At 39.2% G+C, this 17,163-nt stretch overlaps 1 protein-coding gene across 2 annotated transcripts in view; it reads left to right on the forward strand.

Annotated features, from left to right (window-relative positions):
• ctdp1 (CTD (carboxy-terminal domain, RNA polymerase II, polypeptide A) phosphatase, subunit 1) overlaps positions 1–15,267 on the forward strand; it is a 92,933-nt gene extending 77,666 nt beyond the window's left edge. For both annotated transcript variants that reach the window (XM_085395323.1, XM_085395324.1), the window contains exon 13: positions 13,845–15,267. In XM_085395323.1, coding sequence (XP_085251449.1) covers positions 13,845–14,037 — 193 coding nt within the window. In that variant the 3' untranslated portion in view covers positions 14,038–15,267. The remainder of the gene's footprint in view (positions 1–13,844) is intronic.
• Positions 15,268–17,163: the final 1,896 nt, after the last annotated feature.

The raw sequence follows: 17,163 nt of genomic DNA on the forward strand, positions 1-17,163 counted from the left end.
TTTTAGCAGAAATACCACGTTACAGTTAGCATGTAAGAGATTTGGGGAGAAAATTCTTTACAAAAACATAATTTACAAGACACTTTTATTTGTGACATACATATATATTGACATATAAAAGACAATTTAACAAAGGCTAACTAAAATCTGGGCAATAAAAAAGCAGAACAGAATGGAATAGAGAATATTAGTATTTATAAATGTATAAATCTCTTTGTGACAAACTTTACAATGTTGATGCAGGTGGAATGAGAGACATGAATAAAGCGCAATATGCAGTAAATGGAACAATGTGCATTGATGTCAGATAGTGAAAAGCAGTGAAGTGAATTTGTTCAATAACAAGCAAAAATCAAATATGTCCGAAACTGACCAGTAAATGCTAACCAGAGGTGTCAAAAGTGCACACATTCCTTACTTAAGTTTAGATACCTCGGGGGTCTGACCGTTGTTGTAACGCTAACAAAGTGGCAACGTAATCAGTGTAAGCAAAGTAGATGATTCCTAGAATTATATAATTATTAACGGCAAATTTATACATGGAAGACTCCGTACCAACCTTTACGATCGATTTGCAAGGTTAATGATCCATGCAGGAACGAGACAAAAAAAAAAAAAAGATCCATGCAGGAACGTATTTACGCCTACTATGGAGGTCACGTGTTTCCGGTTAGTGTGGAGGTCACGTGTTTCCGGTTACTGTGGAGGTTCCAATATGGCGCTCCCCAGTGGCTGCAGCCAGACCCTTCTCCAAAAACGTCGGTTTCTCAGGGATCAAAGTTTTGCAGCGCAGCTCTCTTTTTCTCCTGCCAGCACGCGACTACCTCCACACATACAGTAGCAGCGAACTCAGAGCAGGTGGGTGGGACACACAGCGGCAGGATGCTTTCCTATTGGCCAAAGCATACTGGGACTTGTGCATTTCGATTGGTTGAGCAGGCTGTCCATCTCTCCTCATATCTATTACTCCTTAAAGTGGTACCCTAATTTTATGTGGGTTACATTTACAACTAACTAAGTTTCCTAATGCAGGAAGTCTGGACTAACTTTCAGTTTAGAGGGTCCAAGTTTCTAATTCCTAGTGGTGTTCCCCAATAGATAATGCAGAAACTGGTTTAAGCTGGTGGTGAGGAGCTCTAACAGCAAATTCACATATGGGTAAACTTTATCCTTGTACTCTGTGTTACTCTAACCATAAGGAGGCTGGATGTTAAGTCCTTGATTCCATTGTTGGACAGAGACAGGCAGAGGGAAACCCTGGTGTTATGTATGTTATGAGCAAATCATTGGTTGAAGGAGCTACAAGCACTGAATATTTTGTAAGAATTTATTTTAGATGCCTTGAATTCAAGGAGACTTTGAGGCTAAGCCTGACCAGCTTCCCTCAGCTCTGCATCCTATCAGATCAGCAGAAGAGAGGTTTTTAGCATTATGCTAATGGCTCAACATGCTTCTGTGTCTAGTCAGTTACATTGCAGAAATGCTTGATACAATGTAGAAAAAAATACATTAGCTTTATATTGCTATATTTTAAAATACTGATATCAGTATCAGCCCACAGAGAACAAAAGGTGTCACGCTCCAGCGCGCAAGTTATTAATGTGAGGTGTCATTATGATGGAGAACAGCATAAATGGTGTTTAAATTTGATAGTGTTTTTGTCACATTCTGAAAGTATTTGTGTGTTCAGCACAAAGTTCTTTTTTAGAGAGAAATAGACACGTGAACTGTGGTATAAAAAGAAGAAAGGTTTCTGGATATTTCTCAGAGACCATTTGCCCCTCCCCTCCAATCTGCACCAGGGTACCTTTGAGCGAGGCTTCTCACAGCCATGAGGTGGAAGTGCACGTGGCAACAAGTGATATGGCTATAAAAAAAAAGCTGGTTCATTCTGCACTGCTGTAGTCAAAAGAAGATTATTTCCATCTGCAGTAATTTATATTTGGCAGCATATTTCTGTCAGACTTGAAGCACACTGAAGTTAAGTTAGAAACTGTATGAAAACAGTGAGCTGGGGTGGAGGTTTGGTGGAAAATTGCTTGCGGATACAAAAAACCTATAACTTGATATCATTTCTAAAAGTAGAAAAAGATTTTAACATTTAAGATTCTTTATCACGTTTTCTTGATAGTTTTCAAAGATTTTTCTAGGACAGTTTTTATTTTATTTTATATTTTTTTTATTTGTTTTTGTCATTTAACCGGTTGCTAACTGTGGATAAACTATAACATGAAGTAGGGACATCCATTACCATAGCCTGACCATTTTAGTGCATCACTGTCGCGTTTGGCCATGAGCAGTTATCTGGCTCTTCAGATGTTAGCAAACTATTCTGATAGCTACCTGTCACTACATCAGTGCATTTTCTGAGCTGACACTAACACTTGCGCTCTTGGCATATTGACAATTGCTCCTTTTCCTCACCTTATCAGCCACCAATAATAAAACCTTTAATTATCTAAAAGTCTACAAAATGTGTATCTGTAGTGAAAGATAACTAAAGCCCCAGCCACACTGGTCTAGAAACCAGTCAGAGACCCCCTGCAACTAGGGCTGGGCCATATTATACCGTTCACGGTAATACCTGTATAATGTTAGGCAACGATAGGAAAATGAAATATCGTGATAGAATGGGAGTAAAACGCGCGTGCGCAGTGCCTTTGTTTTCATACGCACATGGCCGATTGTTGAGTGAAACAGATGAACCAGAATTGGTTTGTAAAAATGGTGCAACTTCAGTGATGTGGAACTGGTTTGGTGTTTGTCCGTCAGATACACGACAAAGCACATTTTTTTGCAGAACATGCAAGCGGCCGTCTTATTGTCGTATTTGTCGGACTAAGATGCTCTTAAATCTGGGAGTAATCTGGGTCCTAAACTCTGTATGCTTCAGGTCAAACAACACTGCCGCATCACTGAGAGTTAAAAACTCTCTAAATTCTTTCATCTTTAATAAAACGATCAGCATTGCTGCTTTACCAGGTGTAACTATGAAGTTTAACTTCCAGGCATCCATGAAAACAAAATTTATTACATTTAACGGAGTTAGAAGTTAGCAGGAAGCTAGCGGAAGTTAGCTCGCTAGTTTTGCTAGTTACCTAAGCATGATATAGCATGTTCTGACTGAGAGATTTCTGAAAAAATTAAAACATACAGCTCTGCTATCACTTCCAACATAAATGAAGACAGGAAACTAAACAGCAGTGACGTTTGTAGGGTTACTGAAGTTGGGCTAGCTGGTATATAATGATGTGCTACATGATCGCTAGCGACACAGCTATGTTAGCATAACATAAACAGTGAAGCTGGAGGACGAACACTAACATTTTTCCACTTATAAAAGTTAACGTTAAAGTTCCTGATAGTTGGAGACAAATGCAATCGCATGGCAGGATGCTGTAAACGGACCAAACTTCAGTCAGGAGAACAACTGAGATAATCCATCCACAATACAAGGTTAGTCATTAATATACTGCAACAACATGGGAATAGAGCAGCTGCCAGAGAATTCAACATTAATGAATCAATGGTACAGAAGTGGAGGAAGCAAGAAGAATGAGTTTAATAAAGTTTGATTTATCTGACTGCTTTGTTTCGCTTAATGTGCCTTATAATCCCGTGCACCTTATGGTCCGAAAAATGCGTACTGCACACTGCAGTTTAATGTTGCAAAGCACCTCTTTTTAACTTCAGTGGATATTATACATGGTTATGCTCAGGATATGTCAGCCCATTTCTACTGGAAATGCCTTTTGGTTAAACTTTCAGCAAGGAATTTGCATTTGCACTGTTACATTTTTATAAAGCTTTAATGTACATAAAAACCAGCTTCTTGTTTAAGTGAAAATAAATGGAAGGTTGTCTTTTTGCGCTAGTAATGTTGTGGAACTCCACAACATTACTACAAAATACAACTGTATTTTGTCTCGCATCAATTATATCGTCAGTTATATCGTTATCGCAAATTTTCAAATATATATCGTGATAAATATTTTTGGCCATATCGCCCTGCTCTACCTGCAACCACTTGTAGCTAGGAAAAATGTGTATTCTCTGATGGTAACACCAATAGTGAATTGAAAATGAAAATTTTAGTTATGTAGTGGTTACTGAAGTGTGTGAGCAACTGGAGCTTTAGGCCTCGTCTTGGCTCTCTGAATGGATCAATCTATCCCATGGGACATTTTGTCAGTTGACACACAGCCTTCTTGTTAGTCTGACACTGAAACCTCAAGCCTTAATCCCAACGGTGCTTTGGAAGTTGTCACATGCAGTAAAGAAGGATTATGAGTGACACAGGGTTTAAAAGACGGCGGCAGCAGTCCACCTTAACTTGCATGTCTCTTGTAAATAAGCCGAACCTCAGCAAAGCAGAAGGAAAACAGGGTAGTGATCCCTGTGCGCACAGTTCAGCAGTGCGAGAGGGGGCGGAAGACCATGAGGAAAAGGAATGCTTATTCAGGCTTTTCACAGATAGGAAAGTGGGAGGAAGGAGAAATGCACGAGAAGGAAAACCGAAACTGCAAGTAATCTGAGCCAGTTTTGTCCTACAAACTGGTGACGCACACAGTTTTTCTATTTATTATCTTACTACACATTGATCTGAAGTAGAGAGATGGATCTCAGGAAAAGGTTGGTCTGTCAATAGCCACTGTTTATCATAAGCCATACAGTCATGCATAAGCTACATGTCCTCAACACATGTTTGCGGTGTGTGTGTGTGTGTGGGGGGGGGGGGGGGGGGAGTGGATTTTGAAAAACTCCTGAGGCTTCACTCGTGTACTTTAGTCACCACTTAATATCTGCTAACTGTTGGAAATTGGACAGACAGTGATTCATGTAAAAGGGGGTATGGGTCGCAGCTTTGTTCAGCCACCCTGACCTGCTTTTACTTTAGGTTATGATTGCCATTATACCCACAATAAACCTGCTTTGTAGGCAACACTTTTTTAAGCTGTTTGTTTTAAGGGTCTTTGGAAAGAGCAAAGGTGACTTTAACTCCCTGGCCTGGATATTCATGACTGGAATGGCAACGTTTTTTGTAGATGTAGTTCAAATTCACTTGAATTGTATATCAGACAAAAATGGGATAAGTTCCCTCTCTCAAAAGTCCAGCAGCTGGTCTCCTCACTTCCCAGAAGTTTATGGACTGTTGTTAAAGAAGAGGTGATGCTACCCAGTGGTAAACATGGCCCTGTATAAACATGTTGCTCTTATCAAATTCAAAATAAGATAATATTTTTCATAAAATAGTAAAATGTCTCAGCTTAAACATGTTATCTTTTGTATGTTCTGTTTTGAATAAAATATGGGTCTATGAAATTTGCAAGTCACTGCATTGTTCTTATTTACTTTTACCCAGCACCCTAACGTTTCTGGGATTGTGTTTGTACTGTGAGATAGAACTGTCTCACAGTGCAATGATGGCATGAAGCCATCATTGGGACAGACTCATTATTTTCCATCCCAGCGACTGGCATTTCACTGAACGCTGTGACTCTGCATCATTGCATTTTCACAAAACTTGATTCACATTCACATTCTGCCTGGTGACTCCGCATTTGCTTTGCTGTCACTCTGCAAGCGCACAAAATAGGAAGCTCTGTTTGTTTGGTTTTTTGACACTGTGCTAATGTCGTCTTACTGCAAACGTCACAAATTTGAATCTAAAGCTTTTTCCTATTTTCACAGCTTAGCGAAAACACAAAGAGTGTCCTGGTGTAATCACCACTGATTGAAGACCATGATTATGGTCTCTACTTAGGGCTCAATATTGATAATTAGACGAGCTGTTAGTCAGTAGGCAACTGCCAACAATAGAGGTGTAAAAAGTACCTCATCAGGAGCCAGATTCCAACACTGGGGTAGTTAGTCTGTTAAGGAAAAAAAATGCTTTGAGATGAGAAAGTCCTTAGCAACCTCCACCCACAGCATGGACTGAAGTTGTTGGGGGTTTGTGGAATATCAAAAATAGTCCTGATTTTTAAGCTGTAATGTAGATTTATTATAAAAGTCTTCATATAAATATTCAAAATAAATAAATTCCACTCTTAGATTTTGTCTGAACACGAAGTTCCCAGTATACTTTGTTTTTAATTAGGCTCAATAATGTAAACCTTACTTAGGCTGCTGTGTTATAGACATTAAAAGCCCTTTCTTACTTCAGGTCTTAGATAAGTAGTTTAAATTCTGTTTCATGTCCAATCAAACGACATCCATCCGAGGTTTATTTCTCAGCAGGTGTTCTGTTTCCAAGTGGAGCTGATCTCGGTGTTAAAGCCATAAATCAGCGTCATAATTGCCTCAGACTCTCTGTATGAGCTCCGACATCTTTTCTGTACCAGACACACTTATTCTTGTTGTGACTGGACCCTTGGCACCTCCCATGTATAAAGATTAAATATTAACTTTGCTCTTTTCCAAGTGACTGGACTAAGCATTCGCATGTTCAGTCTGCTGACTCAGTCCCTGAAGAAAGAGGAAACAAAGGAATGATGTGAAGCGTGCCCTTTTCCCCGATATCCATTGATTATTCGGTATCACACTGATGGGATTAGAGGTTTATGTACCACCCGAAGCACATCTGCAAAGTTCTGCGTTGAGTAGACTCATTCCATTTTTCACTCAACTATATTGAATATCCCTGTAACCTCGCAGTCATGTGTCACCTGTCACTGTTCGCTAACTCGAACAGTCTTTAATTTTTATTTTTGGAGGGGGAGGGGATGATACAACATAAGAGATATAGCAGGGTCAACAGTGATGTTAGCACAGCTCTGGTAGAGTATAGAGACGGAAAGCCCCAAAGCAAAGACACAGCTCAAATATTTTATGAGTGGGGACATTGCAAGCTTAAAAATGAATTAAGCAATGTTGGAACCAGTCCAAAGTGTTGGTGTTTTAAGACTTTTCTGCCCTATCTCAAAGATTTTGGGGTATGTAATGGATGTTTTTTGTTGCAGTATTGAACCAGAGTCTTCTCCCTTCATCAGTATTGATGTTTCACTAATCCCCTAGTGTGTTTTTAGGTAAAAACTAACGTATCCTGGTCCAAATCCATCTGAAACTCCTGAGAAATGATCCCTGCTGCCTCGTCAAAGCTAATGCTACAAGTAAGCGCTCAGAAATGAAATAAAAAAAAAAACAGAAGTCATATGATAAGATGCCGGGGGGCTTTAATGTGATTCTGCAGCCTGTGGCTTAGCCAGAGATGGGGGTGGTTTGATGTAGACATTGGTGACAGGGGAAGATATAAATGATACTGACAGGGAATCACACAGTTGACATGCTGCGTCACACCTTTGTCACAGCCTTGGCTTGGAGATGCCTATCGTCTGGTGAACTGTTTTAAAGGAGAAAAAGGTCTTAGAGGAAAAGTAGAGAAAAACTAAAAACTATAGGAAGGCTGTACCAGTTATATCTTTAAATGATTAACACTACCCATGTTAACAGCAGTTCATCTAGGGGTTTGTTTTGCAAATTTGAAGATGCCGCTATCCACAAGATGTGCCGTACATTCATTTTGGTATTGCAGTTTTCCTGCCACAAGCTTTTCTGTTTTGGGATCTGCAAGACGTGCAGATTTTGTCAAAATGGTTGGCCGGTAAAATAATTATATTGTAATTTGTTTGAGTCACCACAAAATACAGAGTGTAGAATTTGAAAAAGCACAGCAGGGCAGGTTTTTGCTAGTGTAATGGTTTCAAATGGATCAAATGGATTTTAACTACACAAGCAGTATTTAATTGTTAATGTTATTGTTAATCTGTGGTTCTCTTCCACGGCTTTGGTCCTGTCTGGTTCCCCTCACCTTGAGGCAACTACTGTTGTACTTTGTTATGAATTGAGTGTCTTCGTCTTGACTTTTCTCCTGACCTTACTGAACAGAACAGTGCAGAAAGTGAGCTTTGTTGAAAAGTGGGGCTTAAAAGCATGTGGCTTCAAAAAGGGACTTGTGTGACTGTTTGTTGTTTAACTGTCATTGTGTCTGTTGTTTGGTTTGAACGCTGCTGAAAGCCCCTATTGTGTTTGAAGCATAGCTAAGCAAAACTGACAAGCTTCCCTCATACACTGAGAAGATAAAGTCAGCAGAAAAACAGTCATTTTAAATAGACTGCTTATCATTTCTCTGCATATGGAGCTTCTGAATACATGCATGTATCTGTGTAAGCATCTGTGCTTGACATATCTGCTGTAAATGATATGGATTATGGTTAAAATTAAATTCTAGCTGGCTAAATACATTGGGAGTAGTTGACATTGTGCCAAAACGGCCGTTATGGATAGAAAAAGTGTTGGATGAAGTGTGAAAGGAAATCTGATTTTGATTTCCATCCTCTGTTTTGAAAAAGTTATCTTGGAATTAGCTTAACAAACTGTAGAAAGTAAGAAATCAACCCCCCAAGAAATCAACAAGATTTGGTCTGAGCCCCTCAAAGTTTAGTTCATTATTCAGTTCATTACCTCCCTCTTATGTCTTCTGTGCTCTGTTTCCTCCTCTTCCCCACTGCATTTGCTCCATTTGCCTTTCTGCTCCATCTTTCCCCTCCAACCAACCCTTCCTTCCTCCTTGCTGTTAGCAGAGCTGTCAGAAGTGTTTGAAGTGATTTCTCACTGCGTCTCCTCAACAGTCCTAGATCAGGATGCCTTGGGTGGTGTTCGGCGCCCCGGCTTTAAATAAGAGCTTACTTTTCTATCAGCGGGATGGTTACCGTGCCCTTTCTGTGAAGTCATTCCCAGTGCAGCTCCTTTGAATGCTCCCCTGGGCACCATTCGTGCTGCCTGGATTGAAGAACGCAGTTTTATAAAAATGTATGTCAACTTGGGGCAGATGCATTTCTCCTAACTTTTATTTGTTATTTTGTATCACTGGTGGCTCTAATGATGTGTTTAGGCTTTGTAGCTGCAGGCTATTTGTTCGCTAGCAGGCGCTCTGTAGTATGTCCTCATGCAATTATACTCCCATAGTACACACACATAATAAAACCTCAGAGTAATGACCGGAACATCTGTGTCTCTAATAACAAGCATGTTATCGCCTTTTGCACCCTCATAACTGACGTTTCTGGTATTTTTTTGAGGAACACAATATCATTTTAATTTCCAAAACCACCTGGAAGGCATGAATGTGAGAATTCCAAACAGTTGCATAGTTCTCAGAAACACATTGTATAACCACATGCTTTTTTACATTGGTTTTTACTGGGATATATCTTTAATCCTCTTATATAATATAATATAATAAATCTTTAGCAATGCCTTTTATCATTTGGGTAATACCAGCCCAACTGGCTTCTCTTCATTGGCTTCAGAATTGCATTTGACTTTATTTACTCTCTCCTGGGGAATAAGCTTCTGTTGGGGTTCAGGACTCGGACATCCTCTAAGACTAGGCTTCAAATTGTCCTTTTTGGTAAAACTTAGTTACAGCTGGATCAGGTGCTAGTGGACGTGGTGTTTTGCTCTGGTTTCCATGGTTTCCTTGTGTTCTGTTTTTTTTATTGGCTCTTTCTTCTTGTTCCACCAGCCAGTCACAACTGATGACTGTTCCTGCCTGAGTCTGGTGCTTTGGCTTTAAAGGGAGTTCATTGTCCCAAATTGCCAAATGCTCCAGTGTTGTTGGGTTTCTACCTTAACATCTAAAGTAGCGGTCCCCAACCTTTTGCGCCATGGACCGACACTATTTTCACAGACTGGCCTTTAAGGTGCGAATAAATACAACTAAAATCAAACCAGTACCAGTACCAAAAAAAGAAGATTTATTCATAACACAAGGGAAAAGACCCAGGGAAACTGAGTTAACAATAAAAACGATCAAAAATACCGCTGAAAACCATACACCCAAGCCTCAACTCTCGCGGCCCGGTACCAAACGACTCACGGACCGGTACCGGTCCATGGGTTGGGGACCGCTGATCTAAAGCACCCTGACTGTTGTTGTGAGCTGGTGCTAGATACACAAAATTGAGTTCTTTTTCATAACTAGCAGGAACTGTGCCTGCGGATTACCACCTGGAAGGTCAGCCCCATTCTACTTCTTGTGCTATCAACAGCAGTTTGATTTCAAGCACACTCTCTGGGCTTAGGGCCCAATTCATTTAGCTGTTGATAATTTGCAGCTATTTGACAAGCCAGCATTTGTGTACAGTGGTAAATCCTCTCATGCTGAAAAAGAAGTCAAAAGTGCCTCCCTAACACTTTAAAGTACATTGTTAGCAACTTCCTCCTGAAGTTTTTATGGCAGATTGGCCTTCACAGCTACAGCGTCAAATTTACTAGCCAATAAGAGATCCAGTAATGAGGAAATTTAAATGAAAGAAGTGCATTAAGAGATCCTATTATCTCAACACTTGCACTGTATCAGTTATACAACTGAAAATAATGAGGAAGCTTTATATTACCGAGCAGTCTTATCTTTTTATTTTGTCTAGGGAGCAGGCTGCCTTTTTCACTTTCATCTGTCCCCATTTGGTTTGTTTCCTCCCCTTTAGTATCTGACTCAGCTCTAGGGTTTCCTGTGGAGCCATTTAAAACGATGGAACTGTATTCATTTAAGAGAGAGTGAAATATTGGACTTTACTGAGAGTCTGAGGAGCACATTCACCAAAACCCCTCAGGGCTTTGCATACGTGAGTTAGTAATGATAGCTTTATAGTACTCCATGTAACGAATGTGTCTAAACTCTGTGAGTGTTACATGAAGCAAGCTGGATTAGATCATAAATCCATCATATTTTTGAGCTTCTGTATAGTTTTATCATTCAAAAAGACTGATAGGGTACTGTCATCACCCCCTGGCAGCATAGATACCCAAGTTTGTGAATACAGTAACTTTCCAGCAAGGTGATGCAAGATTGTCACATTCATACCATAGGTATATCTACTAGGAGACCGAGGCGTAGCACTGGCAGCTGCAAGTAATTTAGACATTTCTTATTAAAAATAATATGATATGCAGATTGTGAACACTTCCAGCTTTAATCCCTCGTGTTTTTGTTTTTTTTGTTGTTGTTTGGGGGTTGGGGTTTTTCAGTTTGGTCATCTTGTATAGCCATCAAAACAAAAATAAAAAGAGTCTGTTTTGTTTTGTTCACAACCCTATACTTTATTTATAAATCAATTTCTACTCCCGCTTGAAGGCTAATAATAAATATTTATGTCCATGTTGCTCAGTATCCATATATACAAACCCCCAGTTGTGCACAAAGTCCACAGCATGCATGTCTCTTGGTGAATGTGCTGACTGAATAAAAGTGAAACCCAGTGAACCTAGAGGTTGGGGCCTTAAACCTGCATTCTGTATGATGGCCAATAGGGGGCAAATTTTGTATTTGCAAAAAGAAGTTTCATTGTAAAGAGTCTACAGGTGAATGACCTTTGGCTCCTCTGCTCTATGAACTCTTTGCTGATGACTCTGCAGTCTCATTTGCTCATTTCATCTGTTCAGTTTCTTCTATTTCATCTTCAGATTCTCTCCTGGCTCAACATACCTGTTTTCAAACAATAAGATGGTCATGGTCTAAGTGCTTAAGGCTTTAAAATCGAGATCAGCCATTGTTATGGTGTCTTGACTTTTTATATACAGTCTGTTGGGTAGAAGACTACCTACTGCTTCTGAACTTTTTCATTTTTTGCTGTCCTCTCCTACAAAACTTTAATCAGACCAGTGAACCCAATAAAAATGAACTCTATGTTGCCGTTTTTTGACTGCTCCGCTGACACTAGCACCCCTCACCACAGGTGAAACTTGCTGGGACGTCCACTCCTGGGAAAACTGGCAAATGTCTTGAACGTTTTATATGCGTGAATAATCTTTAACTGTGGATTTGTTTGGAAATGGTCATATAACCTATGCATAGCAGGCAGCAGCTTCTTTGAGGTTGTTGCTGATATCTAATAAGGACTAGCTTATTTCTATTACATCCTGATCCAGAGCAGAGAGAGGGTGTACATGCACCAGGACTGTACACCCTCAGCTATGTTTAATATCTAAATGAAAGAAAAGAAGCTGTAGATGGCTTATTCTGCAGCCTGTTACTAACTAGTAAATAAACTAGTGAACGGCAGCTTCTCCCTTTGTAGCCATGTCATTTAACAGAAGGTGAAAAAGATTTTTTAAAATGGATAGCTGCTGAAGCCTGCTTGGGAGGTGACTTGAATGAGTTTCGTGGGAGTAAGTAGCGTGTGTGTCTGTGGGTGGTTGGATTAATAGCTGAGGATTTAGATTGGATGTAATGATGCAGAGCAGAAAGCAATGGGGGAAGCCATTCCCCTCCCGCCCCCTGCTGTCCCCATTGTTAATATTTGGAAAGAATCACCATTCTTCGGTGTGGATGTGGGTATGGAAATATTCATGTGATACACACATCCTGATAAACGGGCCCATATAGCGTGATGGGCGTGCTCAGGCAGCGTGATACAGTACATTGATGGATTGGCTTTTCTTCTCCGTTGTCTCCAGATAAATAATAATTAGTTCCTCATATCCACTCTTGCCCTCACAGCTCAGCCTCACATTACCCTCTCACCGCTGAGGTTCCAACTTCTGGCTCTGGAGATTAAACTTCTTGTTAGTTCAGGGGTTCTGAGCTCGTTTGTTGTAACACAAGCGCAGCCCTTTTGCTCACAGACACCGTCTGCAGGGGTCCGCTGTAAACCGTCATGTCACGAAACCTCTCCACAGATGTAAGCCGACATCTGACCTTTAATGAACACAAAGGCAGATCCCCACTGCCGTGGGAGGCTAGCAAGGCTGTCTGACACAGTGCGGTCTAATGAGATGGGTCCTCTTGTCAGAGCCGGTGTCAGACCTTCTCAATGACCATACAAAACACCTACACACCTCATTAGCATCATGCTAATAAGCCATTCTACTGAGGATGCCATGGAGAAACTGGAGTGGAGTGAAAAGAGGGATGGCATGTTCACAGTAATATCAAAGAATTCTTCAGCTATGTGTGCTTTCCTCCAGCTTCAACAATACCTACACAGATGCTTCAAATATACCATCAGTATAGAACATTTAAGGTGGATTCACTGTATGTTTTAGTTTCTATTGAGAAGGCTGTGCATAAGATATATGAATTTAACAACTGTCTAGTGATGGGTGTGAGATTTGTAGACTAAAAACAGATTATCGGGCTAAATGAGGACTGGTATCACGAGCAAATCATAGCATTTGTCATGGGGTGGACTACCTATAGTAGCAAATGTGACATTTATTAATTGATACATTAATCTGCACATACTCATTAGGCTCATTTTGGTATGAAGATATGCAGATTAATGTAAGCTAGGGTGATGGTTATTCATGATGTCCAAGAAATTAGTCCATAATCTGCTGTAGAGGGGAATAGGTGCGATATGGGGACTGAGAAGGTCCTAGCAGTTTAATAGATGGGAGAATGTCATTCTTTCATGTTTTGAACATGTTGAAAGAGATTAAATCTGTTTATCCAGCTGTCATTTTCATCTTGGAAGAGATGACTATATTCAAAATAGGACTGAAACTAAAGATTATTTGGATAGTTGGCTAAGAATTTAAAAGCAGGCACTTTTTCCGTTCATGATGTTTCAAAGTTGTTGTTTTTTTTAATTAAATGCTCTTTTTTTGCTAAGTGACATCGCTTTCATGTGTTTTTGCAAAGTATGAAGCCACAGCTAACTAGCCTAGCACAAAGGCAGGAAATAGGTAAAATGCTAGCATTGTTCTGACAAACTTAACAAAATTAAGCACCTTTAAATCTTATTGAATGTTTTAATAGTGCGAACTGAAAATATTCCTCAGGATCTCATAAATATCAGGCTTTATAAGTTCTCATAAATAATCCTGTGTCATTTCTTTAGGGGCCAGAAACGTAAGCACGAGGAAGATAAGGAGGAAGACAATGTCGACAGCAACAACACAGAAGACAAGAAAGAAGAGGAGAAATTTGTCGATGAATCTTCCAAAGACTCTAACGAGGAAGAAGAAGGCAGTAACTCGGAGGAAGATGAGATGGCCGCCGCCTTGGAGGCAGAGCTAAATGACTTTATGTGATGATGAAATTAAGGGGCTCAAAGACAATAAAAATAAAACCCCAGTCTCCCATAAAAATGGTACCTAAACAATTATTTTTCTGCTTGGGATCTGTGTGTAATTAGGATGTATGAGTGTTGTAATAGAAAATAAAGAAGACAAAAAAAGATTATCCTGTACAGAAAGGATGTGTTGTACAAAAATCAAGACAAAAATAAAGACTTAGATTTTTGTAGCATTGATGTGTAACCTTTTTGGCAAAAATAACAAAATGCAACAAAAAAAACCCTTTGATGTTAACATTTTATTGTAACATAAAAAATCTGTAGGACACGTGAAATTTGATACATTTTGTTTTTCTATTTCGATTTTTATATTGTTGAGAAACAAATGAGTGAAATCATAACATGTAAATTTTGCTGATTGTACATGCCAAAGAGTTTGAGATAGTTTTACTAAGGCCTGCAGCTAAATATTTTACTCTTGACTTCCACTTTTATTTTTATTTTTGGCCTCTTTGACAGTTTCTTTGTGTTATGAATGCAACCAGCAGATCTAGACATATGAATGTGTTTCCACAGCTTGTTTCTTCCTCTTCGTTGTGTTTGTACATTTGGTACATTTGCGACAATGAGATCAACTATTGAGTCTTTTGTGCTCTATAACCATGAAGTGATCCCAACTTTGTTTTTAATATGGCTCACATTTCCTTCATCTGCTACCTTAATTGTTGATCCTTTTGTTAGAATGGATACCTTCCTTTTACTTATCTCCCACTGGAGCCAATCACCAATTGACAAAAGAAACAAAATCTGAATTCCCTTATCTAGTTTGGGTTTTTAATCTGATTTCATTTGTAGCTCAGCATTCTGTGATTTGATGGACTAGTCTGATATTTTGGGAAATATTTCTTGTCGAGAGGTGACCACCTGTAGCTGGCTAAGTGGGGATGGCTAAGTGACAAATAATTTGATAATAAAATATTTGTTTTATTCTCCTTTTTATGCAAAAATGCAAAACCTTTGCCAGTTTTTGCTTTCCCAGTGTGAAGATTTTACTCTTTCTTTCTCATGTATGATGGTAAATATTTGGTCAACTGTAGTAAGGCAAAAGGAAAAAAAAATACCTCAGTCTTTTGACAGCCATTTTTCTGTGTTGATATTATGTTGAAAAAACTGCTGATCGATTAGTCATGAAAATAATTGTCAGGTTATCAGTAATGAAAATAAAGGTCACTTATTAAGAAATGAAGATGTTGTGTTTCATTAAAACAATAGATTTTATCTGTGTTTTCGGGGGTTGGGGGAACACTAAGCTGTCTGGGATACATGACATCTTTAACTCTTAAGATATTTCCCAAAATGTGAGCTATTCATTTAACTGTAAGTGGTATAAAAAGCAAAGTTAGTTACTATTGTAGTTTCTTTCCAGACGCTAGTACACATTCTTGTAGTACTGTTGCAGGATTAGCATACACAATAACCACATTAGCCGACTGTAGTAGTCAAGCTAGCTGCTGTATTTGGCTAACATTTTCAACTCCTCTTAGATTCAAAAGAGAACATTAAAATAGTTCATCCTACAAAGAAGAAGACTCTACAAGATATAACTAACATTAAAGAAAAATGCTACAATTAGCTAGGTTGCTAGCTACCATTGGCATTCTCTAGATGTGTCCTTGATCCAACACAGCTGATTCAAATGGCTAAATTACCTCCTCAACAGGTCTTGAAGTTCTCTGGAGGCCTGGTAATGAACTAATCGGGTGATTCAGGTGTGTTGACCCAGGGTGATATCTAAAACCTGCAGGATACCGGCCCTCAAGGCCTGGAGTTGTCCACCACTGACAATGCATCATACGTTTTTTGACAGTCCCTTGCTTTCTACTGTCTTAGATGGCACCCCATGATAGAGTGTGAAGAGTTTCACACAATTGTATTTTTTATTTTTAATTTTGCCATCCGAGTAATTAGTGCACTATTGTAGCGATATTCGCATGAACCCATTCAAAAAAGTCAAATAGCCCAGGCTTGAGAGACAGCCCTTTAAAAAAACAACAACAACATATAAATACCATACTTTTAGACAAACAAGCAAATTGAGAATTTACCACAAAATCTATGGATACATCGACTCAGCGGTGAAAACATTTTAATCTTTCATTACTGGGGGTATTAGTTATCTAATGGGAATCAGCATTAGCTTGTTGCTGCCCATTAAACATTGCTCTGCTGTTATATACCACCCACACTGACTGGTGTTAAATGGTGTTTTTATGAATTTGCAGGACATTCCTGTGTGCTGTGGTCACATTTGTGATTTTTTTTTTTTAAACTAATGAGGCTGTGTTATCACTTACATGGTATTGGGGGTGACAATTCTGACAAACAAAAAAACAAACAAAAAACAATAGCGTGACATAAGGACCTTGGAGAAAGCCATGCCTTTGGCAAGATTCTTGTGTAATAGAAAAATGATTGTTGCTTCAGCCTAATTTTTCAAGAGATATTTATGATCAACTGTCCCTACTCGCTCGTGGCAGCGTGGAGAGAAAGCAGCACAAAACAGCATCTCATTCTTTGTTTTTGGTGGTATCTGCCTGTAGTTCAGGCACATCGGTGACGATACACATTCCAGTTTTTTCTTTTTGAACAGACTGTGACTAATGGAGCATGTGCTGCACGAGGGTTGCTTACGCTCACCCCTGGTGTTTGGCATCTGTTTAGTGTCAAACCTATAGCACTGAGTCTGTTTTCTTTTTCTTTTGACTTGCAGAACTCAGCAGTGACATATTTTGCATTTCAGCTAATTCAATAAAATTACTGTCCTAAGGCAGGACGGCTGGTGTCTGTTTGAGTCTCTGTTTAGTAAAAGTTTTACATTTTACTTTGTTTCACCTTTTATGCCCCAAAACTGTGACAGTGATTGACAGCCATACTTGGTGTGGATTTGATGTTGACTTTCAACAGAAAGAACAGTTGACATGTAAAGTCTTTATTTCCAACTTAACCTAGAGAGAAAAGATACTTTCTTTTAATAAAGCTGTTTCTAAAGAACACAGTAGTTTTGTGTTGGTTTTTGTTCTGGGATGATATATTTTTACATTTTGAACTTAACCACCTTTAACATCGTAATCATACTCGGGAT

This window comes from Rhamphochromis longiceps, linkage group LG22, assembly GCF_057381845.1.
Source record: "Rhamphochromis longiceps isolate RC_006_pf linkage group LG22, R_longiceps_female_GT1.1, whole genome shotgun sequence".
Taxonomy (NCBI): Eukaryota; Metazoa; Chordata; class Actinopteri; order Cichliformes; family Cichlidae; genus Rhamphochromis; species Rhamphochromis longiceps.